Raw genomic sequence first — 21,846 nt, forward strand, 5'->3', positions numbered from 1 at the left:
AGATTGGCAAGAAGATCATTGATGGCAGAGACCAAGGGGTTGCGAAAAAAACACTGGGTGATAACCTGAAGGCCACTCTTCGAGTCTGACAAAATAAAACTCAGGTGAGGTATGACTGTTTTATAAAGCAGAGGGCCTGAGAGACAGCTACCAGTTGTGCTGTAAACACCATAATTGGCAGGCAAGAGACGGTGTTCCATGCCAACAGAAGATGTGTAAGCATTATACAAGTGATCGGCAGATTTACGGCCACCAGTGTAAAAAACAATAGCATCCCAAAATGCCCATAAGAGTGGGCGGAACAAACAGTGGAATACTACTGGAGTGATGGAGACTTTCAAACCCCAGAAGAGGACATTCTGAATCTGAGGCAAAGGAATTAACCAAAGGTGGGTGCTTGGGAGGGAATGTGGGGAACAGAACAAAGAGGGAAGATGGATATTCCACTGGAGAGAAGTAGTGTGGTGCAGCCCAACCAGTAAACCCAGCAATGGGCAGGCAACATGCTGAAGCCATGAAAAGAATAGAATAGGAGTAGGAGTAGGGAATGAGTGGATTGTGATGGCACAGGAAACCAGGAGCTGGAACCACTCAACCGAAAAGGGGGTCCCAGCATCAACCAGAAGACTATCAACAGGACCAGTGCAAGAGACACCAGTGGCCAAACAGATACCATGGTGGGGAGGAGCAATGTGGAAGGGGCAATTCAGTCATAAACTTGACAACCATAGTGCAAATGAGCCAGATCTAAAGGCCAACAATGTTTGGGGAAAAGTCAAACAATTCATGCTCCAAGAGATTGGGGGAAGGAAGTGGACACTGAGTTTACGGAAACAACAAATCTGCAGAATGCGGATATGGGGAAACCAAGTAAGATTGTTGTCAAAAAGAAGACCCTAGAAAAGAAGCTGAAGGACCACAGTCAGGCGTTGCATATAAAGGTACAGCTCCAGACCAGGGTGGACCACAGTACGGCAACAGAAATGTATTACCCTCGATATAGTGATACAGAAATCATCCATTTAGACAGCAGGAGTGACCAATGGTCTGACGAAAGCCACAAGTCCATTAATAGCAATGAGGGAAAGAAGAATACTTAATATAGAATCCTGTGGAACACCTTTCTCCTGGGTCTGCAGAGAGTTGAGAATGGTGCCAACCCTAACTCAAAATGACTGGTGGTGCAGGAGCTGGTGAATAAAAATTGGCAGGGGCCTCGAAGACCATGCTTTTGGATTGTACGGGGGTTGGAACTTAAATAGTGGCAGCTATTTAAGGACCTTGCCTAGTACGCGGTGTGGGTCTCCTGCATTGTCGCCTACGATCCTTGAAGTATGGGACCTCATCATCATTATCATCATCATCATTTACTCACAACTGAAACAAAAGAGTTACATGTTCACACCTGTTACTGTCCTTCAAAGTAGTCACCAGTGTTGTGTAGAACCCGTTTCCAGCAATGTGGAAGGCATGGTATACCGTTAGCAGAGGCTGTTCTGTTGAGGTGTGAATGGAGAGGTCTACTGCCTGTCCAATCTCTGGAACAGTTCTGAAGCAAATGCCACTATCAATGCACTCAATGCACAGTTATTACTGTTCGCTTTTGGAGCATCACCTGCGACCAGCTTTCTGAAAGAAGCGGAGACATTTCCTGCACAACCTACCCATCATTTTGCACGACAATGCGCGGGCACATACAGCGCAAGCTGTAGCTGCCCTGATCAGCCGATGGGACTGGGAAGTTTTGTACCTCCACCATACTCCATGAACTTAAGTCCTTGTGACTTTGATTTGATTCCAAAGACGAAGGAATCACATTGTGGCATTTGCTTCAGAATTGTTTTCAGAGATTTGAAAGACAGTAGACCGCACCATTAACAGAACAGGCTCTGCTAACAGTATACCATGCCTTCCACATTCTTGGAAACAGGCTCTAAACAATGCTGGTGACTACTTTGAACGACAGCAACAGTTACAAACATGTAACTCTTTGGTAGCAGTTGTGAATAAGTAGTTGCCAAATAGTTGTCTATGAGGAGACCATGACTAGAGAAAAAAGCATTGCCCCACAAGGGGTGATGGGCATTAAAATCCCCAAGGATTAGGAAGAATAGGTGGAGCTACTGAAGGAGGTCAGTTACAGCATAGGTTTAGGTGGACTGCCAAGAGAGAGAGAGTGATTGCAAACTATGACTGCAGAGTCCAAGTGGACCTGGAGGGAAAGAGTTCCAATGTGGTACAAACGGGTGTTTATGTAGTAACAAAGTCCATAAAGTTCAATGTGCAAACACCACCAGAAACCCTCAAATGGACAATCCAGTTCCAATCCAAAGCAAGGAACCCGTGAGGGGTAAGGGAGTGACCATCAGTAAAATAAGATTCCTGGAGAACAAACAAGATGTGGAATAAAAGGAAATAAGTAATTGCAACTCCAGATGGTGATGGTGATGGTAGTATCCCCACAGTTCCACTAAACAAACAGTAAAAGGGGATCCAAATAGGAGGCCAACTTGTTGAAGCCAATCCTTTACCAACAAAGCTAGGGTGATGTATATAAACAGAAGGTTGGATTCAGGTTGAAAGGATTGACTCGTGTTTCTTCTTCTCTTTTGCAGGCTGAGGATGGCAGGGTCCAAAGAGAGAGCGGACTTGGACCCAGAGAGAGAGAGCAGGTTTCAGCAAGACCTGGAACTAAGAGAGAGTGGGTGACCTTGGAACACAAAGACTTTGAGTCCTGCAGCTGTCTTGTGGCAGTGGGCCTCTGGTATGAGAGGCTTTGGGAAGGAGGTGTCTTATGAGGGGATGCCAGGAGCCCATCGCCAGCTTGCACCAAAGAAGGGGGATACTTCTCCAACTGGGTAGGGGAAGTAGCATCCAGAGAGGAGGTCTCTGCATATGTCAAGGATGGGGAAGGAAATGAGCCATGCTTTTTGAAAGGAACCATTCTGACATTTGGCTGGAGAGATTTAGGGAAATCATGGAAAACCTAAATCTGGTTGGCTGGCCATGGGTTGGAACTGTCATCCTCCATTAGTCCAGTGTGCCAACCACAGCACTGCCTCTCTCAGTGCAAGACTGTGGTAAGTAGGAAGGAGGAGAGGGAAAGGACATAACAGAGGTAAAGTCAGATGTCACAGACACAGGTTGAAGATGGTCATATTTATGATGAGCCTTAGTGCAGGATAAATGATCAAGTGCATTATACTCATGGCCATGACAATTAACACACATGGGCAGTGGTACACTGGGGCTCCCCTGACTGAGAGGGTGTCCACATGCACTGTATAAAGGGTCCACTGTCAGCAGGAGGACAGTCCCAAAACACAAACACCAAAAACACTTCATGGGTGACACGTTGTACTGCTTCATACCACACCGTTAAACCATTACCTTTACCTACTCCACAAGGATATCCCTCTGAAACGCAAGAACAAAGGTACCATTATCGATGCAATTGTCCTTATGTCCTCTATGAACATGCTAAAAGAAATTAATACCCCGCCATCCCAGGTTGGGCCAGGGTTCCTCATCAGTTTGAGGATGAGTTCCCATGAAACATGACTCCTTGAACAATATTGAAAAATTTATGAGGACACTGGGATGTCGTCATGATTGTCACAGGAATTAAGTGTCATAGACTGTGTAGCAGAAGAAGTATTGATTAACAGTGGACCCTACCACATCTTACTCAGAATTGACTTCAATGAACTTGTCTTTGATAACTTCCACAAAAAATAATGTCTTGGTGGCAGTGAAAGTGCCCCGCCAGTCCTGGTGCAAACTAGGTACCAGTGATAGGATTTCACCCTACACTGATGAGCCTGACCATCCTCCCAGCATGTAGCCAGGGAAAGGAAAGCTACAAGGTAATAAGAAGCAGCATTAAGATCCATTGCCAACTAAAGAGATGGCTGCAGAAGAACAGCTGATTTTTTTGGAACTTAAGGCATTTCATACACAAAGCATCCACCCTGATATCCAGGGGCTCTCCACGTCAGTGCCAGCATGCCACAGCAAGGGCTGTCTGTCTTTTATGGTGGTTGCTGCCCAGAAATCCGATGCTTCAGAATGACAAGCATCCACTCCTGTATATAAGGTGGCAACAGCTCAGATATCAGAAATATGATCTCTTGAGTTGTCAGGGGCTCAACCAAAATGGTACATAACTATGCCACCACATGGACTGGCTACCATGCTGGCTATATAGCAGTGTCAAGGAAAGGCTGCAAGAAGCAGTGTTCTTCCCTAGTTAGCTCATACTACGGACAGAAAATTTAGAAGGGGGAGGTCAAAATGCCAAAATGAAAAGGTAAAAAAGAAAACACAAGAGAAACAAAAACCAAAAGGAATACCAGAAACCAGGAGTATAAACCAAACCAACATAAGCAAGGACACCAAGAGAGGGAAGGAGGGGTCAGAGGGGAAGGAATGGGGACAATGAGGGAGAGGCACGGGTAAGGAAATGTAACCTGAGGAGGAAGGAAGGACTGCAGTAGATTAGGGCCTGTGTCGACCACATGGAAGAGGAGTGAGCCCCTGGCACCTGGGTAGGGGGATGAGAGGCTGGTTTTATGATGAAATATCGTGATGACTCTCACAGTGAAACATGTCCATATGTTGCCTGCAGAGCTTGAAAAGAGTATATTGGGTGTTTGTAGTGTAGACAGTTTGTTTGCAACTCTTCAAGAAGGAATGAGGATCAGGGTTTTATTTTCATGTCTCTGAGAAAATCATTAGAGATGGTTTAATACTATTTACGTTAACTGAAGGTTGGCATGTTCATGTCAATAGAAAGTAGTGGATAAAACATTCAAGTCAAAATGTCAGCTGTGGTTTATGTGGATTTTCTGACGTCTACTCCTTTGGTAACACAGTAGTGGGTTTGACTACATGGCACCACCAAAGTGAAAATGGTGGCTCCTTCAATGGGGCACAATATATCGATAGTAGCTATAGGCTAACATGACACAATCATTGGTGCAGTACAGCTTCAAAAGTATTTATTTTGGGTACTGGGTGGGTGATGAAGAGTCACTTTGAGAAGCATTAGAATGATTTTATGCAGTTGTGATCTTCTTTCAGTGCATCAAATAGGAAAAATATATTCTTGACATTGAAACTCACTCACAGATTCAAGATGATGGAGGCTAAAGGAGCATTGTTTGGCTATGAAAATACTCCTGTTAGGAGGGTTTACCTTTCTGTTTGGGATAAGATACAGTAATCGGTGATATTTCCTTAACTAAAAGCATTAGGAAGGCTGCAAATGCACAAACATTTGCAAGACTGCTGCTATACTTATGAAGAGTGCCTGTGTATGGTCCGATTCATTTTATGAGACTGTTTATCTAATGTGTAAGTCACAGAAATTGCAAAAATGAAGGTATTCCTATGCACTGGCTGGATTACTGTCGTTATTGCTACTGTGACCTTCAGTCTGAATACTGGTTTGATGCGGCTCTTCATGCTAGTCTATCCAGTGCAAATCTCTTCATCTCTGTATGACTACTGCAACCAATATCCACTTGAAACTCTATTTGGAGCTCATTCCCCCTTTATAGTACTTATCTCCCCCCCCCTCCCCCCTTACTTCGCTCTATTATCACAGTAACTATTCCTTGGTGCCTAGGGATGTGTAATACCGACTTATCCCTTCTCTTAATCAAGCTGTGCCATGCATTTCTTTCTTTTTCTAATTTGATTCAGTACTTCTTCACCAGTTATCGGACTCACCCACCTAATCTTCAACATTTTTCAGTAGCACTATTTCAGAAAATTTCTGTTCTCTTCTTGCTTGAACTACAAATCACCAACATGTCACTTCAGTACAAGGTTACATTGTGGGGAAATACCTTCGGAAACAACTTCATAACATTTAAAGTTATAGTATATGTCAACAATTTTCTCATTTTCAGAAACACATTTTTTTCAATGCTTGTCTGTATTTTATATACTCTCCACTTTAGCCATCAACAGTTATATTGCTGCCCAAACAGCAACACTGTACTACTATTTTCAGTGTCTGATTTTCTAATCTTATTCACTCATAATCATCTGATTTACTTCAACTACATCTAAAAACACAGGCCAATGATGGTAAAACTTTTTTGCTGAAAATACCTTAGGCTTGTGTTTTTTGAGGTGGGAAATCCAAATATAATACTTAAAAAACCGTATCACCAACCATTTCTTCACATTTTACAGTTAAATTTATTAAATTATGCGATTTTTTAAAGAATTTAACAGCTTTTATAAAGTTAAAATAATTTAAAAAGGAGGTGTAATGAAAGTAGATGATGATGGTAGCATTGCTGAAAAGCATTCGCCGGCAAAAAAATGTTGATTCTATTTTTGTGTTAACAGATGGTGTTTTGTTTACTGTCAACTAACCTCACTTTTCCGTTTCCTGTATATGTGCTCAGTATTATGTCTAATCGTGCTTGTAAAAACTCTGCTGACAGTTTTTGTTATATTTGTCGCAAATCTGTGATTAAGAAACACCAAAGAAACATTACAGACTTTGTGAAAAAGATTTATTTACCATACTTTGGATCTAAACTTGGTGATCCAGATAAATCTTGCTCATCAATAAGGCATGTTATGTGTGTTGAAGATCTGAGAAAAAGGTCCAAAAACGAGAAAAAAAACCTTTAGATTTGCTGTTCCTATGAAATGGAGGGAGCCAAGAAATCATTCTGATGATTGCTACTTTTGCAGTGTTGATATTACTGGTCATAATTCAAAAAACAAGAAGGTAATAAGCTACCCTAATCTTCCATCTGCCATCTGACCAGTAGGGCATGGTGCAGATTTCATGGTTCCTGAACCACCAGATGATTTAAGTTCTGTTCCAACAGAATTATTTTCTGATGTACAATGTGATTTAGATGAACCAGATGATCATGAATTCCATTGTAATACAGAAAGTCTAGAGCCGAAATTGTTTACTCAGACCAAGCTTCATGATTTGGTTAGGGATCTGGGCTTAACAAAAGAAAAAGCTGAATTGCTTGGCTCTAGATTAAAAGAAAAGAACTTATTGGCAGTTGCAACCAGCATATACATGTACAGAAATAGAGTGCAGCCATTTTCCATGTTTTTTTTAACAATAAGGTAATTTAGTGTACTGTTCAGACATTCCTGGTCTGATGAATGAGTTTGCTATTGAATACAAAAAGAAGACTGGAGGCATTTAAAGGCTGTTTTACTACACAATGGTAACATCAATGCATCTATGCCTGTTGGACATTCTGTACATATGAAAGAAAGCTATGAAAACCTAGAACTAGTGCTAAATGCAATAGGCTATTCTGTTCATGGTTGGATGACATGTGGCAATCTAAAAGTAACAGGCATGCTCCTTGGTCAGCAAGGTGGCTTTACCAAATATCCACATTTCTTGTGTGTATGGGGCAGTAGGGCTAGAAATCAACACTGGTGCAGAAAGAACTGGCCTATGAGGGAGTCTTTAAAACCTGGCAAGAAGAACATTCTACACAAAAACCTTGTAGGTCCACAAAACGAATCCCTACCACCTCTACATATGAAGTTAAACCTAATGAAACAGTTTGTAAAGGCTTTGCCTAAAGAAAAGTTTCCACACTTTTCAGAAGCTAAACTAAAAGAAGGTGTCTTTGTCAGACCTGACATTAGAAAATTGATGTTTGATGTTAACTTTGAATCAACATTGACCTTAAATAAGAAAAAAAGCATGGGTATCATTCAAGCAAATTGTTACAAAGTTCTTAGGGTGTGAAAAAGACCCAGAATATGTTTCTATTATAGCTACTATTTTAAAGAAGTTTAAAACTTTAGGATGTTTAATGAGCCTGAAAGTTCACTTTCTGAACAGTCACCCTGATTACTTCCCGGACAATATGACATATGTTAGTGAGGAGCAAGAAAAGTGTTTTCACCAGGACATTAAAGTGATGGAAAAAAACTACCATGGCTGCTGGAACACCAACATGATGAGGGACTACTGTTGGTCACTTCACAGAGAAGTTCAGCAAGCAACTCATCATAGAAAAAGCTACACAAGAAACTTAGAAAACACAATTTCAGGGGACAAGTGAAACTTCTATTAACACATATCATTGTTTTAAGTAGCTTATTGTAAATACAAACCATGCTTATGTTGTAACAAAGCATTACATTAATTTCCAAATTTCCCAGAGTTTACTGTATAGAATTGGATTTTTATACTATATAATAAAAAGAACATTGCTCAATACCTACGGGTGGTAAAAAAACTAAGGCTAGATTTGGATTCGGCTCATAAAAATCTCTAAAGATCAGCTATCAAAGTAAAAAATGTTTTTAAATTTTTTTTTCGTTGGCCTGTGTAATTTTTCTTCAAGACACTATCCATTCCATTTATCTTATCTTCAGAGTCATTGGCCATCTCTGACAGAGTTTCAATGTCACTGGCAAACCTAAAAGTTTTTATTTGTTCTCCCTGAACTTTCATTTGCCTTCCAAATTATCTTTTGTTTCCCTTTACCACATGTGCAATGTACATATTGAATACACATCAGCACACACAACTACTGCTTGCCTTTCGGGTTCTTTTACTTGTTAACTTGAGTCTGATTTCTGTATAATTTATAGATACTCCATACTTCCTATATTTTACCCCTGAAGGTATTCAGCATTTGAAAGTGTGTGTTTAAGCCAACTTTGCAAAATATTTCCTTTAAATATACAAATTTTATTATGTTAGCCTATCTTCTAAGAAAAGTCATAGGCTTTGTATTGTATAATCTATTCACACATTTCTCCAAATCAAAAACTGATTTCTCCTAAGATCAGCTTCTACCAGTATCTACATTTTCAGTAAATAATGCGTGTTAGTTAATTACATAGGTGTATGGTGTAAATATGTCATTGATGAATCTGAATGTATGAGGGGATTTTCCATAGCAAAGAATATCTTAGTCCCCATTGTTGTGCAACTGATCTTTTTCTAACTCTTCATCTCACAATCTAGGTAGCCTCTATGAAGCTGTCAAGAGTGAATAGAAATAATTTCTTGAACTTGCAAACAGAGTGATCCTGGATAAGATATTGCTCAGTAACAGAAAGGCCATGTACCTAAGGAACATTGGTTCACAGTAACATGGTATAAATAGTGGCAAGAAGGGTAGTAGTTGGATGTGAAATAGAGAGAGATCTCAGGCAGTCAACAAACTAATTAGTGTCCTTGATAAATTTGGCAGTTATAAACAAAGGGAAATCATACAAAGATCAATTCCACAAGTGAAAGAACTGTCAACCTTTTGCATAGGAGTAGTTCTAAACTTATCATTGACAACTTATAAAATTAATACAACTCTCTAGAGGTACCATTACTAAATGTTTCCTACACTAGTCTATACCAATACTGTTGTTATCTGTTAAGTACAAAGTTATATGATTATATGCAGTGTTCATAATATGAGACTTTATTAAGCCTAAATTTACATGTTCGCATGAAAACTTACCGTTTCACTTCATCAGCTGATTGAGCAATGAAGAATCCTTGTGTGTTTGCTTGTATTTTCACCCCGCGTGGATTTATGGATATCTTGCTATCAGCACCATCCTCCCCTTTTATTTCAATTGCTAACAGGAGTAGTTTTAATTTTGTGAAGCAGAGCCTGTATTCAAATATTAATCAAAAATATTTTATCAGTAAGATGAGATTTATGTTAAGTTAGTAAGATGATATATATTAATGACACTAATGTTGCAGGTTACATTTGACAACGTATATTTAAATTTAGAAGACTATCTTGATACTAGGAAAAATAATACTGTGGAACTGACTGAGCACTGTTAACCATGTAGCAGCAATATGAGGTCATTTCTCTTCATTTTTGTGCTACTTATCAAAAAGAATGGTTGATTTACATTAAAAAATCTTTCATCATGGCTTTACATGAAAAGAGGAAAACATTTTTCTTCACTGTTTCATCTCTTCTGATCTCATTTATCAATGGAAAGAAGTTATTGTTTTTTTTAAAATTTATTTATTCACCTTAATATAAAGAAGAAGAAGACATGCAACCAATGAGAACATGACATGGATCAGGTACTAGATGTCATTAAGCTGGCATAAATCACACATGGGGAAAGCATATGAGAACAAATAACAGTTTGGGGAGAGTTTATTGTAGCTGTGATGAAATTACATTTGAAGCCACTTGAAATAGTACCATATTTTCAGTGTGATAGTTCCAGTATTAAGTTACTGCTCCTTCAAAGCCAACAGTAAGAAATATTGCTAACAGGTCTGTTATTATGAAGGACACCAAAGACAAAATCTCTCCATTCTGTAACAAAAATGTTTTCTCCCTTTTGTCTACACTCATCTACTGTCACTTGCAAATATTATAAGCACTCTTTGATTTGCAGAAGGCAATTTGTAACTTATTGAAGGTTACAATGTGCAATATCAATGACTCTCTTTGTACTTTCAAACATTCACACAAGCACAACTCTCATACAGACACTGTTGCCTCCAAGTGACATCTGGAGACGACAGTGTCCACCAGTATGTGAGTTCCACCCAACTGTGACAATGTCTGTGGTGAGAAGCTTTGGCATGGTTGGTACCTGAAGTACAGAGGAGGTGTGGGGGGAAGTAATAGCAGGGTAGGATTGGGGAAGAGGATAGTGCTGTGTGCAGGAACTTGCAGGCATGTGGTGGGGACAGGACAGTGTGCTAGGCACAATACAAGAGGCTGTGTTTGGGGGCTGGGGGCAAAGGGGAGAATACAGAAGGGGACAGGACTATGTACATGTACTGGCAGGATAGAAAGCATGTGTAGGGTTCAGGGAAGGGGATATGCAGATGGAGGGGGGGAACTAATGAAGATTGAGGCTGGGACATTACAGGAATGAGGGATGTATCACTGGGAGGCACCACCACCGCTACCACCAACACGAATCAGCCACCCAGTGCTGTACCTAGCAGCTCACTTTCCTGTCCCCATCATGACTCTACACACTCCCACAGGCAGCACTAGAGTCTTAGCCCATTCAACCCTGCCATACCTTTCCCTCCCTCTCCTCCTCCCCATCCCCATCCCACCAAAGCTGCTCAACTCAGACACAGATGCAGTCAGGCTTCGGCATCTGGAGATGACCATAACCATGTGTCAGTCAGTTGTGCTTATATGAACGTGTGTGAGTTGCCAACATCTAATGAAGGACTTAGTCTAGCAGCTGGATAATGTCTAGTAATATTTTTCCTTGTGTATGTCACTCAAAGCCTCCCCTATGTGGTGAGTAGCATCTATCCCTTTCTTTTCATCTCAGTGCACTTTAAAATGTAAAATGTGTTAATAGCCTATGGAGCTAATATATCTTCTGTTAAGGTGAAAATAAAACAGGAGGATATATTAGGATTTAATAGCCCATCAACAATGAGATCATTAGAGATGAAACAAAAGTTCAGACAGGATAAGGAAAGGCAAGGAAATGGGCCATGGGCTAAGGAATTCTGGAAATTGCCTTAAGTGATTCAGGGAATCCAAGGGTAATTTAAACTTGGATGTTCTCATGACAATTGGAATATCACTCCTGTCCTCTTACACCTTTGTTTACAATTTTATAAATGTAAACTGATTTACTATTTAATCATTTGTGCTCCTCAGTGTTAAGTAAATTTTTATCTTAGTGTTGCAAGAGTTACTGATGTACCCAGTAAACCACTAATTCAGAGATCAATAGGAAAAAAGCCTCCATAATCAGGTCCAGAGTACCACATGATGCTGAATAGCTGTTGCGACATTCTCTGCCATATAGTATCAATCAGAGGCAGTGGTAAGGAGGGGCATGTGGTCAGCACATCACTCTCCTGGCTGTTGCCTGCTTTCAAGACCTTGGAATCAATATTTTTCATTCACACAGCTTCTCTATTGTCATCACATGGTTGCATGGTCCCTGTTCTAGGTGAAGTCCCTGGCAGCACAGTGAATCAAATCCAGGTCCCCCATATGGTACTCACACACGTTGACCACTGAGTTACCGAGATGGGCTTAATATGCTTGATCATCAGCTTTGAACAACAAAAATGTTGTAGCAACAATACATTTTTAATGTATTCCTGGTGAACTGTGTATGTTTCTACAGTCTGTATTTCTCAAACGATCCTTGAATTGGATGGCTGCTTTTCATTTATTCCCCATGTAGTTTATCATTAACTGTTATGTTTAAATGAAGCAGCGTAATATTAAGATTAGTAGATGGGAATCATGATCTGAAAAATCATTAAATGCAGGAATTCCACCATGATTTTCGAGTGTGAACATACCTATAACATGTTGTTTGAAGGAGTGGTGCTGGTTTCCATAATGATGGTTAAAAATCAATATTATGGTTATTGCTACCAATTCAGAAAGTTAGCAGTTTCAGATTTGTCTCAGTGGTGTCAGTTAGTTACATAAATTAACCCTTTCCATTCCAATGAAAGGTAGTCCTCAACACTACAAATTTTGTTTTCACTCTGATGTCAGGCTTCATTTGACATGATTTTTCATAGTTCTTGCATGCTCCATTCCCAAATCTAACTGTACTAGGCATCAATGCTGTATAATACTGCTATTTAGGGAAGCCTGTGTTAACATGGTGTCAAACTGTAGCATTTGTGTTAAGAGAAAGGTTATAATTATTATGTTCAAGTTAGCAGGTTTGAAATGGCTAGTTTTTCATGCATAGTCCTTTGTGAAAAAGAGATTGTAGAGCTTTTAGAGGGATGTCAATGTGAAAATGAGAATGGCAATGATTTTGATGACAGTGAATAAGCATGAGCCTGTATTGGCATATTTCTTCAATTTGCCACTAATTCTATAGATGTTACAGATCTTTTTCTCATGCAACATGGTGCAACATTCTTAATTATGGTTAACAGAATCTCTCTATTCATTTAAACAAATAAAGATAATAAAACAACATCCCAAAAGTAAAATGTCAGTTGTTTAGTACACGTAGCATGTGAACTATAGAAATATTTACAATATAATATGTGACTCCTCTGTATTTATGGCCCTGGCCAGGCTAGCTGAGACACTGGAAATAAAAACAGTGGGTGTATCAAACAGTTTGAAAACAAAAACAATTTTCAAACCCTCTCTCACTTGATAAATAAGACAGTTTAGGAGTTATCATAGTCTTCATTTACAAAACATATTTTGTGCTCATATATGATGGAACTTTTGCTGACTTACCAACTACTTTGTAATAATCAGTGTAGATTTCCTGAGCACTAATCATATGAAACTCAACTTGCTCTAAAGTGTCAAAACAACATTTTGGTCATTTTTGTAACTGGCCTTCATCATGCCACATGTTACATCTGTTTACAACATACAAAGCAAGAGAGCTCAGACATATGCAAAGTTCCCCACTTTCAGAAAATCTGTGATACACTCTGTGACCTAATAAAATGAGTAAGTACAGATATATACGAACAGCTAAGAAACTCCACTGAAAATTTCCTGGTAAGAAGAATCGGCTGCTTCTCTAGTAATTGTACTACCCTCTTGATGTTTCACATTATAGCAATGGGCTAAGGACAACAATCAAATAAAACAAACTCATCAACTAATCAGAGTCCAGTGCTCTCTTCTCCACAGCTCATTGGTTTTTGATGATATTTAGATGATATCAGATCAAGATCATTGGGCAAAAATGACAAAAATTGTTTGTCCCTTTCAATTAGCTGTGTCAACAAAGTGTTTCACATTTTCACTTAAACAATAACTAATACTAAAGAATCTAATCAACTGTATCCACAATAGTGAAGTCCTTAACCTTAACTGTGATGTATGGAATTCAATATACCCTAATTAATGAAAAAATACATGTATGGCAGACAGTGTTTGCAATTCTCTGAGGCTGTTTCTGTATGACTCAGTTGTGTTCAGGGAGGTCACACAGATAGAAAATTATTTAAAAAACGCATGATTATATGCAGATAATCTGTGCACTGCTCAAAGAATGGTAGTTAATACACTATATAAATAAATGTTGTGTAACTTAGGAGTAAAAGAGATAACTCACTGGATAGAAGAAGCATAGAGTTTGCTAGCTTTTGTATGAACCATTTAAAGAGTTAGAGGACACAAAAATATGTGTGTGTCCACAGGTTTGTGGATGCACCTATACATCAAAAATATGTGTGTGTGCACAGGTTTGTGGATGCACATGCACATGCACACACACACACACACACACACACGCACACACACACACACACACACACACACACACACACACACACACACACACACACCCATGTGCATACACGCACATGCCACACACCCGTACATTAGAGGGTGAAAAGAGGCAGGAGCAAATCGTGGAGGGGTTCCCGAAAGATCAGTAAGAGGTAGTAGTGGTGTGAAGAAAATGAATGTGGCAAGACAAGGTGGTAGGTGTACAGGATGGAGATGCAACACACAGACACCAGAGCTGGTGAGTTAGACTGCAGTCTGATGACAATGACATGGAGGAATGGATTGGGAGGTGGTGCACGACAGAAGAAGTGGAGACTATTTGATAGAGGATGTGGGTGCAGTGGGTTAGTGGAGATAGGTGGCAAGAAGGATTAAAGGAAGAAAGGGTGTGTCGCACAGGTAACTCTTATCTTTGTAGTTCAGAAATCTAATACTGTGGAGGTGGAGGGGGTCGCAGAAGGGAGATCCAAAATGCATGGGATGTGAGGAAGCCACTAAACTCAAATTCTGGCAGAATGTTAATAATTAAGGAGCAAAGATAACAACTTGATGAATAGTAAAGGCGCTGAGTCATTGACAGACACACATTTTATTTTTTGACCTAATGAAGTTTTCAGTCTTGTTTGTGTGTGTGTCAATGACTAGATGTCTGACAATAATAATAATAAAAAGAGATTTTCTTTTTTTGTAGAAAAATATTTTTGCATAACTACCATGATAAACCAACTTTGTTTTGCAAATATTATTTATTTTCATTATTTCAGGTCTTCTCTTATCCATTGTTCACTTCTTGTTATTTCTAATGATTTGTTTTAACTTATCTAAGTCAGCATCCATTTTAATAAATCATGTTATTTCTGTAGCTGTCTCCATGCTAATGTAAGCTTCATCAATTGAAGACAGAAAAGTAATTGTAATTGTCATTTTATCATGGTAGACATGTATTTCATAACATTTTTAAATGCTTCCACAAATACATTTACACATGTTAGACTACTTTTCACATATGCTCTTTAGCTATCAAACACACTTTTTCATTAATGCATTTCCTTATGAATTGCATTGTATGCATGGATTCATTTCAAAATATTTTAAAGTAGCCAGCAAGTGAATTTATGAAAAAGAACATAGACAACACAATAGGCAATAAGTGTTCTAAACCTAAGAGTATCAGTCAGTAAAGGTACAATAATTAGTGGAACAAAACACAGTTGTGTTATTTTCATCCTTAACTATAAACTTGCGATAGGTGATTGAAGAATGAAGATGAACTTATTTACTGAAAAGCAACTGCCTCTCCTAGCTACTCCATATGCTTATACCTAGCTTCATATATTCTCATTAGACACCAGTCTTTAATAACCTCTCGCCCATGTCTATCCCCCCCCAATCCTCCTATAAAAACTGCTTGCTGTGTATTCTTCCTAAGTTCTATTTTACTTGCCTTCAGCCTTTCCAAACTGAATTGTTCTCCATATGACACAAGAAAGAACTAACTGGAGAAGGTCATGGAAATGGAACCCAAATTAGTATTTTTTTTTTTTTTTTTTTTTTTTTCTAAGAAGGGTGTGATGTACAGGTAGTATCTATGGGGAAGGCTGCAGCAACAAGGATAAAATTTGAAGCAAAATGTAAATTGAAGTAATAGATTTCATTCAAAATAATATAGTTTTTGCAGTATCTTTAAGAAGTAATATTTTACTTAACAGCGATTGCAAAATCATCAGTCAATGAAACCTGCTCCAATATAATGACAATTTGAGGGAACAGGCAAGCACCACAAATGAACAAACTGAGAAGTAAGAAATAAAATATTGACAAAAAATGAAGATGAAAGCTAAATATTTGAAGACAGAATTGGCCTACAGAAAGGGAGAAGATGGCAAAATTTAAGCAATATGAATTCAACAAAAAATATATTTATGTATTCTGGTGGGACACAAAGACATTTAATTATATTACATCACATTAAATTAATACTTGTTCCATACATTATGAATACGGCATTTTGTAATGATGTGAAATGTTTTAATTTGGTTTTAAATGTTGGTTGGCAGGAAATAAGGGAAGTGAGCAAAGTGTGTAACAGAGAGATAAATCAATGATTGAAGAGTGCAATAAGGTTTTTGAAAACACAGTCACCAAGTCTGACACCATATTTCTGCCAAAGTGACTCATATCACAGTTATTAAAATACCCTGCATTAAATGACAAATCCCAACACCATTTTGGAAATCAAATATTAGGATGTAAAGGTTTGGAAGATGTGAGGTAGGAAAAACCTATAATATGGCATGCATTCCTGTTTAATAATGTTCTCTTTCCCTCTGTTCACATTTATGTCTGCTGTATATAAATACATTAGTTAATTATTATGTAATATTCAATAAATTATTAAGCAGTTTTCAATAATTTCCACTATGAAACTACCATTAACAAACATTTTAACAGCATCATCTCCGGACAGTTTCTATTGTTGAACACAATGAAATTAAATGAGAAAGTAGAAAACATTATTTTCGATGTTTTGTTCATGAAATACAATTTCTAAGAGGGAATGACAAAATTTTCTTTGCACTTGGAGCTTCTTTAAATACTCACTTGACACATAATGCCACCACTGAACTTGGATGAACAACCAGAAACATTAGCTAATTATTTGTGACTACATTTTATTCAAAGTAATTTCAGTAATAAAGAATCCACACAGAACTTCCAACTAATTCCAGAAAAGTTCAAACAATTTAAGCACTAAAGAGGCACAATACATTCTCGCAATGAAACATGCATTTTATAATAAATCAAAGTAAGCTATGATGTTGAACGGATGCCAAACAAAACAAGGTTCCACACAGATCACAGTTAATTAACAGAAAATATTTCTACGATAGATCACATTACTTTGTCATCAATTACTAAAGAAAAGTTATTTAATATTTATAAATTGAAGTGTGAAAAAAACGGAAAGCAATCTCAGTACCATATTATTTGAACAGAAAGTATGAAAAAAGTTAACTTTTAAGTAAGAATGAGTAACCTCTAAGTCATTTTATTTGGAAATTTGCAATTCGAAGCTTTCTCTCTCTCTCTCTCTCTCTCTCTCTCTCTCTCTCTCAGTGCACTAATTAAATTGCAGTCATTTACTAGGAGCAATAATATTTTTCTACACTGCTCACTGGATTTTCTTACAAACTACAATGGCATTTACATGGTTTGATGGAGGTGATCCACCATTATATTTTCCCATTATGATCACTGACACAGAAAATAATTAAATACTGATGACGGTAACTTTGGTGCACCAAGATTTTCAGCAATACACAACATGCATTGTTCTTGCAGCACCATTCTTCACATAGCTTTCTTAATGGCAGGAGAACGTGACTAATTTATCTTTTAGCACCGTCTTAAAATAAAATTTCCTCCAGAGATTAAGACTGACATCTCTTATAAAGTGTATTATTGCCATCATAACTGTAATCACTAGCTACATACAGAAACCTGTGATGTTATAATTAGAATTATAAGAAATTATTTTAATGCTTCAATGGAAATTTATTTTATTTGGCTTCCACACTGTCAAATAAACAAGAAGCTGTCTAACAGTGAGCACATGCAATGTCTATCCAGTGAAAAAATGTAAAATTATATAATAAAATATAGGATTTCATTGGTTGTTACATGATATTAGTAGCATAAAAGTTGGATTTTAATTAACATACACAATTACATTCATGGTTTTCCTTCATTTCAGTCAAACAGATCAATCCCTTAACACCCGCATTGTCATAGTTTTTCAGATCCCTATATGTTACTAACAATTGGGAGTTATAGTGTGATTGAAATAATCTGCAAGAATTGCTTGCAGGACAGCTCCTTTGTTAACATCAAAGACGAGCCCATTTATCCTAACATGCTACCTAACCTAACAGTTTGTTCATAGAGTGCACCTTGTTGATGTATCAAGTGAGTTCAACAAAAATAACAAATTTTTGAAAGTATAATCTAATTGGATAGATAAAAAAATGTACTCTCCAAGTAGTGGCAGAACAACATACATATAAAGCTATTAAAATCTGCAAGCTTTTGGAGCCAGTGGCTCCTTCCTCTGGCAAAAGGATTGAAGGGGAAGAGATGTGAGTGAAAGGACTGGTGAGGTTGAAATAAGAAGAGTTCAGGAAAGTCTACAGGAACAGAAATATCACTGTTTAGGTAGTTTAGGAGAAGATGGGATAGCTTTTTGAGGTGAAGTCTAGCATTACAATATGTCCTTGGTTCTAACCAGCCACCTGGACATTAATTTCTTCAGGCTCAGCATTTCTTCACAGTAACTAATCCTTCTTTCTGCAATCCCTTTTAGTTTTGTATTTCTTTCATTTTCTGGCACTGTCTATTTTTTCCTTAGACCCCTTGTCCCTCCTACCTTCATCACATATAATGCACTTTGCTGTCCTTTCTTATGATTTTGTGCATGATGCTTTGGCAGTGAACTCTGTCTTGCATATTACCTTATCTTCCATCTTTCAGGTTTTCAAATCTTGCCAGGTGCAGTCCTTCCTTCTCATCCCATTTGATAGGTCTCCCTGACCTAGGGTTCTGGACCACTTTTTTGAACTCTCCTCCATTTCTTTCCACCTGCTTATCTGGGTGGCAACATGCTCACCTCCCATGCAAGTGAGCCCAGGTTTGATTCAAGGCCAGGTTGGAGATTTTATCTGTTCGTGAACTCCTCATCACCAGTGAGCAAATGTGGCGTCGACTGAAATAAGACTTGCATTTGGCGGCTGAACTTCCCCACATGGGGTCTCCTGGCAGATGATGCCATATGCTCATTTCACCCCCCCCCCCCCCCCCATTTCTCAAACCTCACCAGTCCTTTTCTTTCACACCCCTTCCCTTTCCTTCAATCCTTCTGCCAGAAGAAGGAGCCACTGGCTCCAAAGGCTTGAAAATTTTAATTCCTTTGTATGTGTGTTCCCCTACTACCACTAGGTGAGTAGATGTTTTAGCTGTCCAATTTCATTATATCATGCTAGTTCACTCTACACAGAAAGAAGGCAACAAATACTGCAGTTCCTCTCTTAATCTCATGAACAAGTTTACAGAACACAAGATGCTTCATCTGTTGTTGTACATGTAAAAGTCTTTACTTTTCTAATGCATGTTCTTTATATTAATTTTGCAAAATGATGAGAAATCTGTTAACTTAAATCCTTTCTTAGAAACCTATAAAATTATGTAACTCTTACTGACATACTTCAACATGCTTTATTACTTATTTTATTGCAATTGGTACAGTGCTCAATTTGAAAAAAAAGAGCTTGTATCTCTCTATCATAAATAGTGATACAATTTAAAAGAAATTACCAGGCATGAAAAATGTGGTATCATTATAATGAAGATTCGTTTTGCAGATGAGCTGTACTGTTCAATTATTATTAAAAAGGCAGAATATGGCAATTGCATTTTCAGTAGCTGATACATTCTGCAGTTCTGTTTGTGTAATTTTATTTGTTTCATCCTCAATAGAAAATTTGCTTGATTTATGGTCTTAGTACCAGCCCATGATATAGAAAATAGGTGCAACATGCAGATGCATGGTATCATTGTTGCTAGGGGTAAATTCCCAACTTCCACCACAGAACGCTGATGAGCCATGCAGGATGACTTGTGCACCTACATAGCTCTCAGTATTAATAGAAATATTGTCTATTGCTTTATAGACTGTAAGGCGGGTACCCCTTCTCCTCCTATAATATAGTGGCATCTTCTGTGTAAGTGGTCCGATGCTGTTGCTCGAGCGGCTGCACAAAGACTAACACCTTCTTAACAAAATGATTACATATAGACAAAACTGTTGCGTCCTTGAGCTCCCGGTTCTCGATGTACACCTACAGGTCCTCGATTGACGCTGTGGATCGGAAGTTTTCTAAGTCCAGTGGCTGGGTGTTATCCTTTACGCATGCTGTATACACTGTAGCAGCATGTGCGTTCAGGTGTCTGTTTGTAAACACAGAACAATAAGCAGTTGCGTAATCACTAAGGTCAATGTTCACACGGAGAGAATCCCATGTGGCCAATGCTATATGCTCATTAATTAAGTAAACAATTTGTAGATTTTTGAGAAAGATAAAGGAAAAGGATTAATTTATTTAATTTCTATAGTAATGGGCGAGATCACCCATTAAGTTTAATTTTTTTACAATTGTCAATACCTTTAACCCTGACTGACATAGATTCAGATTCATTTATTTTATGATGATTCCTAGTCCTCAGTATTAACATGGTTTGAAAATGTCTTCAAGGAAGTGTGACTTTCTGTGTTTCTTACAAATACTCATGAGCAGCAAAACATTTAGATACCTCACTCTCAGCAGCCAGAAGCTGTGATCATGTGAGTGTGAGTTGCGTTTGCGTGAGTGTGCATGTGTGTGTGCGTGTGCGTTTCTGTTTCCGATGAAGGCCTCGTTGGCTGATAGTTTACTTTCTGATGGTCTTATTGTTGCGCCTATCAGCAACTCAGCATCTCCGCCATATGTTGAGTCATTCCATTTTAACCTCTGTTGATTTAACTTCCACAGAATTTAACTTTCCAATAAGCACTTAGGTTTGCTCTCAAGATTCTATTACTATCTGCAGACAACACCTGTTACTGAGTACTATGTGAGCCACAACAGTTCTTAATTGCTCTTCAGACTCTTGCACTTTTTCACAAATTCAAGAGCGGTTTCAAAAGTTCCCACAATCACCACCACATAATAGCATTAGTGCAATGAGGTTCTTGCATAAAGCTCATTCTTTCTGAGTAAACTTATGGCGCTATAGAACTCTGATGCATATGTCTCTCCATTGTTGTTCCCACACACTGAATTGCCGAGATGAAAAAAAAAAAAAAATTGCAAGCACTGATTAAGTACTTGGCAAAGAAAGGTATGAAAGCAAAGGAAATTCAAGTCCAGTTTTAGAGCACATCAGGAGACACTGATACTTCATATTCAACTGCTGCCATGTGGACAAACGAGTTTAAATTTGGTCTGGACAGTTAAATTCTAATCAGTGTAGTGGTCAGGCAAGATGTGCCACTACCTCAGAATTTATTGCAATAGTGCATAAAATTGTCATGGAGGTTCATTGACTGAAAGTGCGAGAAACTGCAGAAGCTGTAGGGCTGTTATCTGAAAAGCTTATCACATTTTAACAGTGGAATTTAATATGAGAAAATTATCTGCTAGATGTATCCATGACATGACATAAGAAATGCATCAGAATGATAATGTCTGAACAATTCTGACCTGTTTTTAGAGCAACCAGTAAGGTTTTTTGCACCAGTACGTGACTACAGATGAAACTTGAGTCCACTACTATACTCCAGAGATAAAACCAGAATCAAATCAGTGGAAATATGTTGATTCACCGTAACCAAAGGCAGCAAAGGCAATATAGTTGACCAGAAAGATCACAGTGTCAATTTTGTGGACCAACTTCAGGAAGAGAGATGTGAACCATGGACAGGTTTGGTAAGGAAGAAAGTAATTTTTCACTAAGACAATGTGTGGCCACACAGAAGTGTCATTTCCATGGCAAAAATATATGAACTAAGAAACTAAATACTGCCACTTCTCCA

At 38.3% G+C, this 21,846-nt stretch overlaps 1 protein-coding gene across 7 annotated transcripts in view; it reads right to left on the bottom strand.

The window, feature by feature from the left end:
* The window catches only part of LOC126336369 (calcium-activated potassium channel slowpoke), a 1,528,406-nt gene that overhangs the window by 428,184 nt on the left and 1,078,376 nt on the right, over positions 1-21,846 (bottom strand). For all 7 annotated transcript variants that reach the window (XM_049999994.1, XM_050000012.1, XM_050000004.1 and 4 more), the window contains one exon: positions 9,483-9,638. In XM_049999994.1, coding sequence (XP_049855951.1) covers positions 9,483-9,638 — 156 coding nt within the window. The remainder of the gene's footprint in view (positions 1-9,482; positions 9,639-21,846) is intronic.

The sequence above is a fragment of the Schistocerca gregaria genome, chromosome 1 (genome assembly GCF_023897955.1).
Source record: "Schistocerca gregaria isolate iqSchGreg1 chromosome 1, iqSchGreg1.2, whole genome shotgun sequence".
In the NCBI taxonomy this organism is placed as follows: Eukaryota; Metazoa; Arthropoda; class Insecta; order Orthoptera; family Acrididae; genus Schistocerca; species Schistocerca gregaria.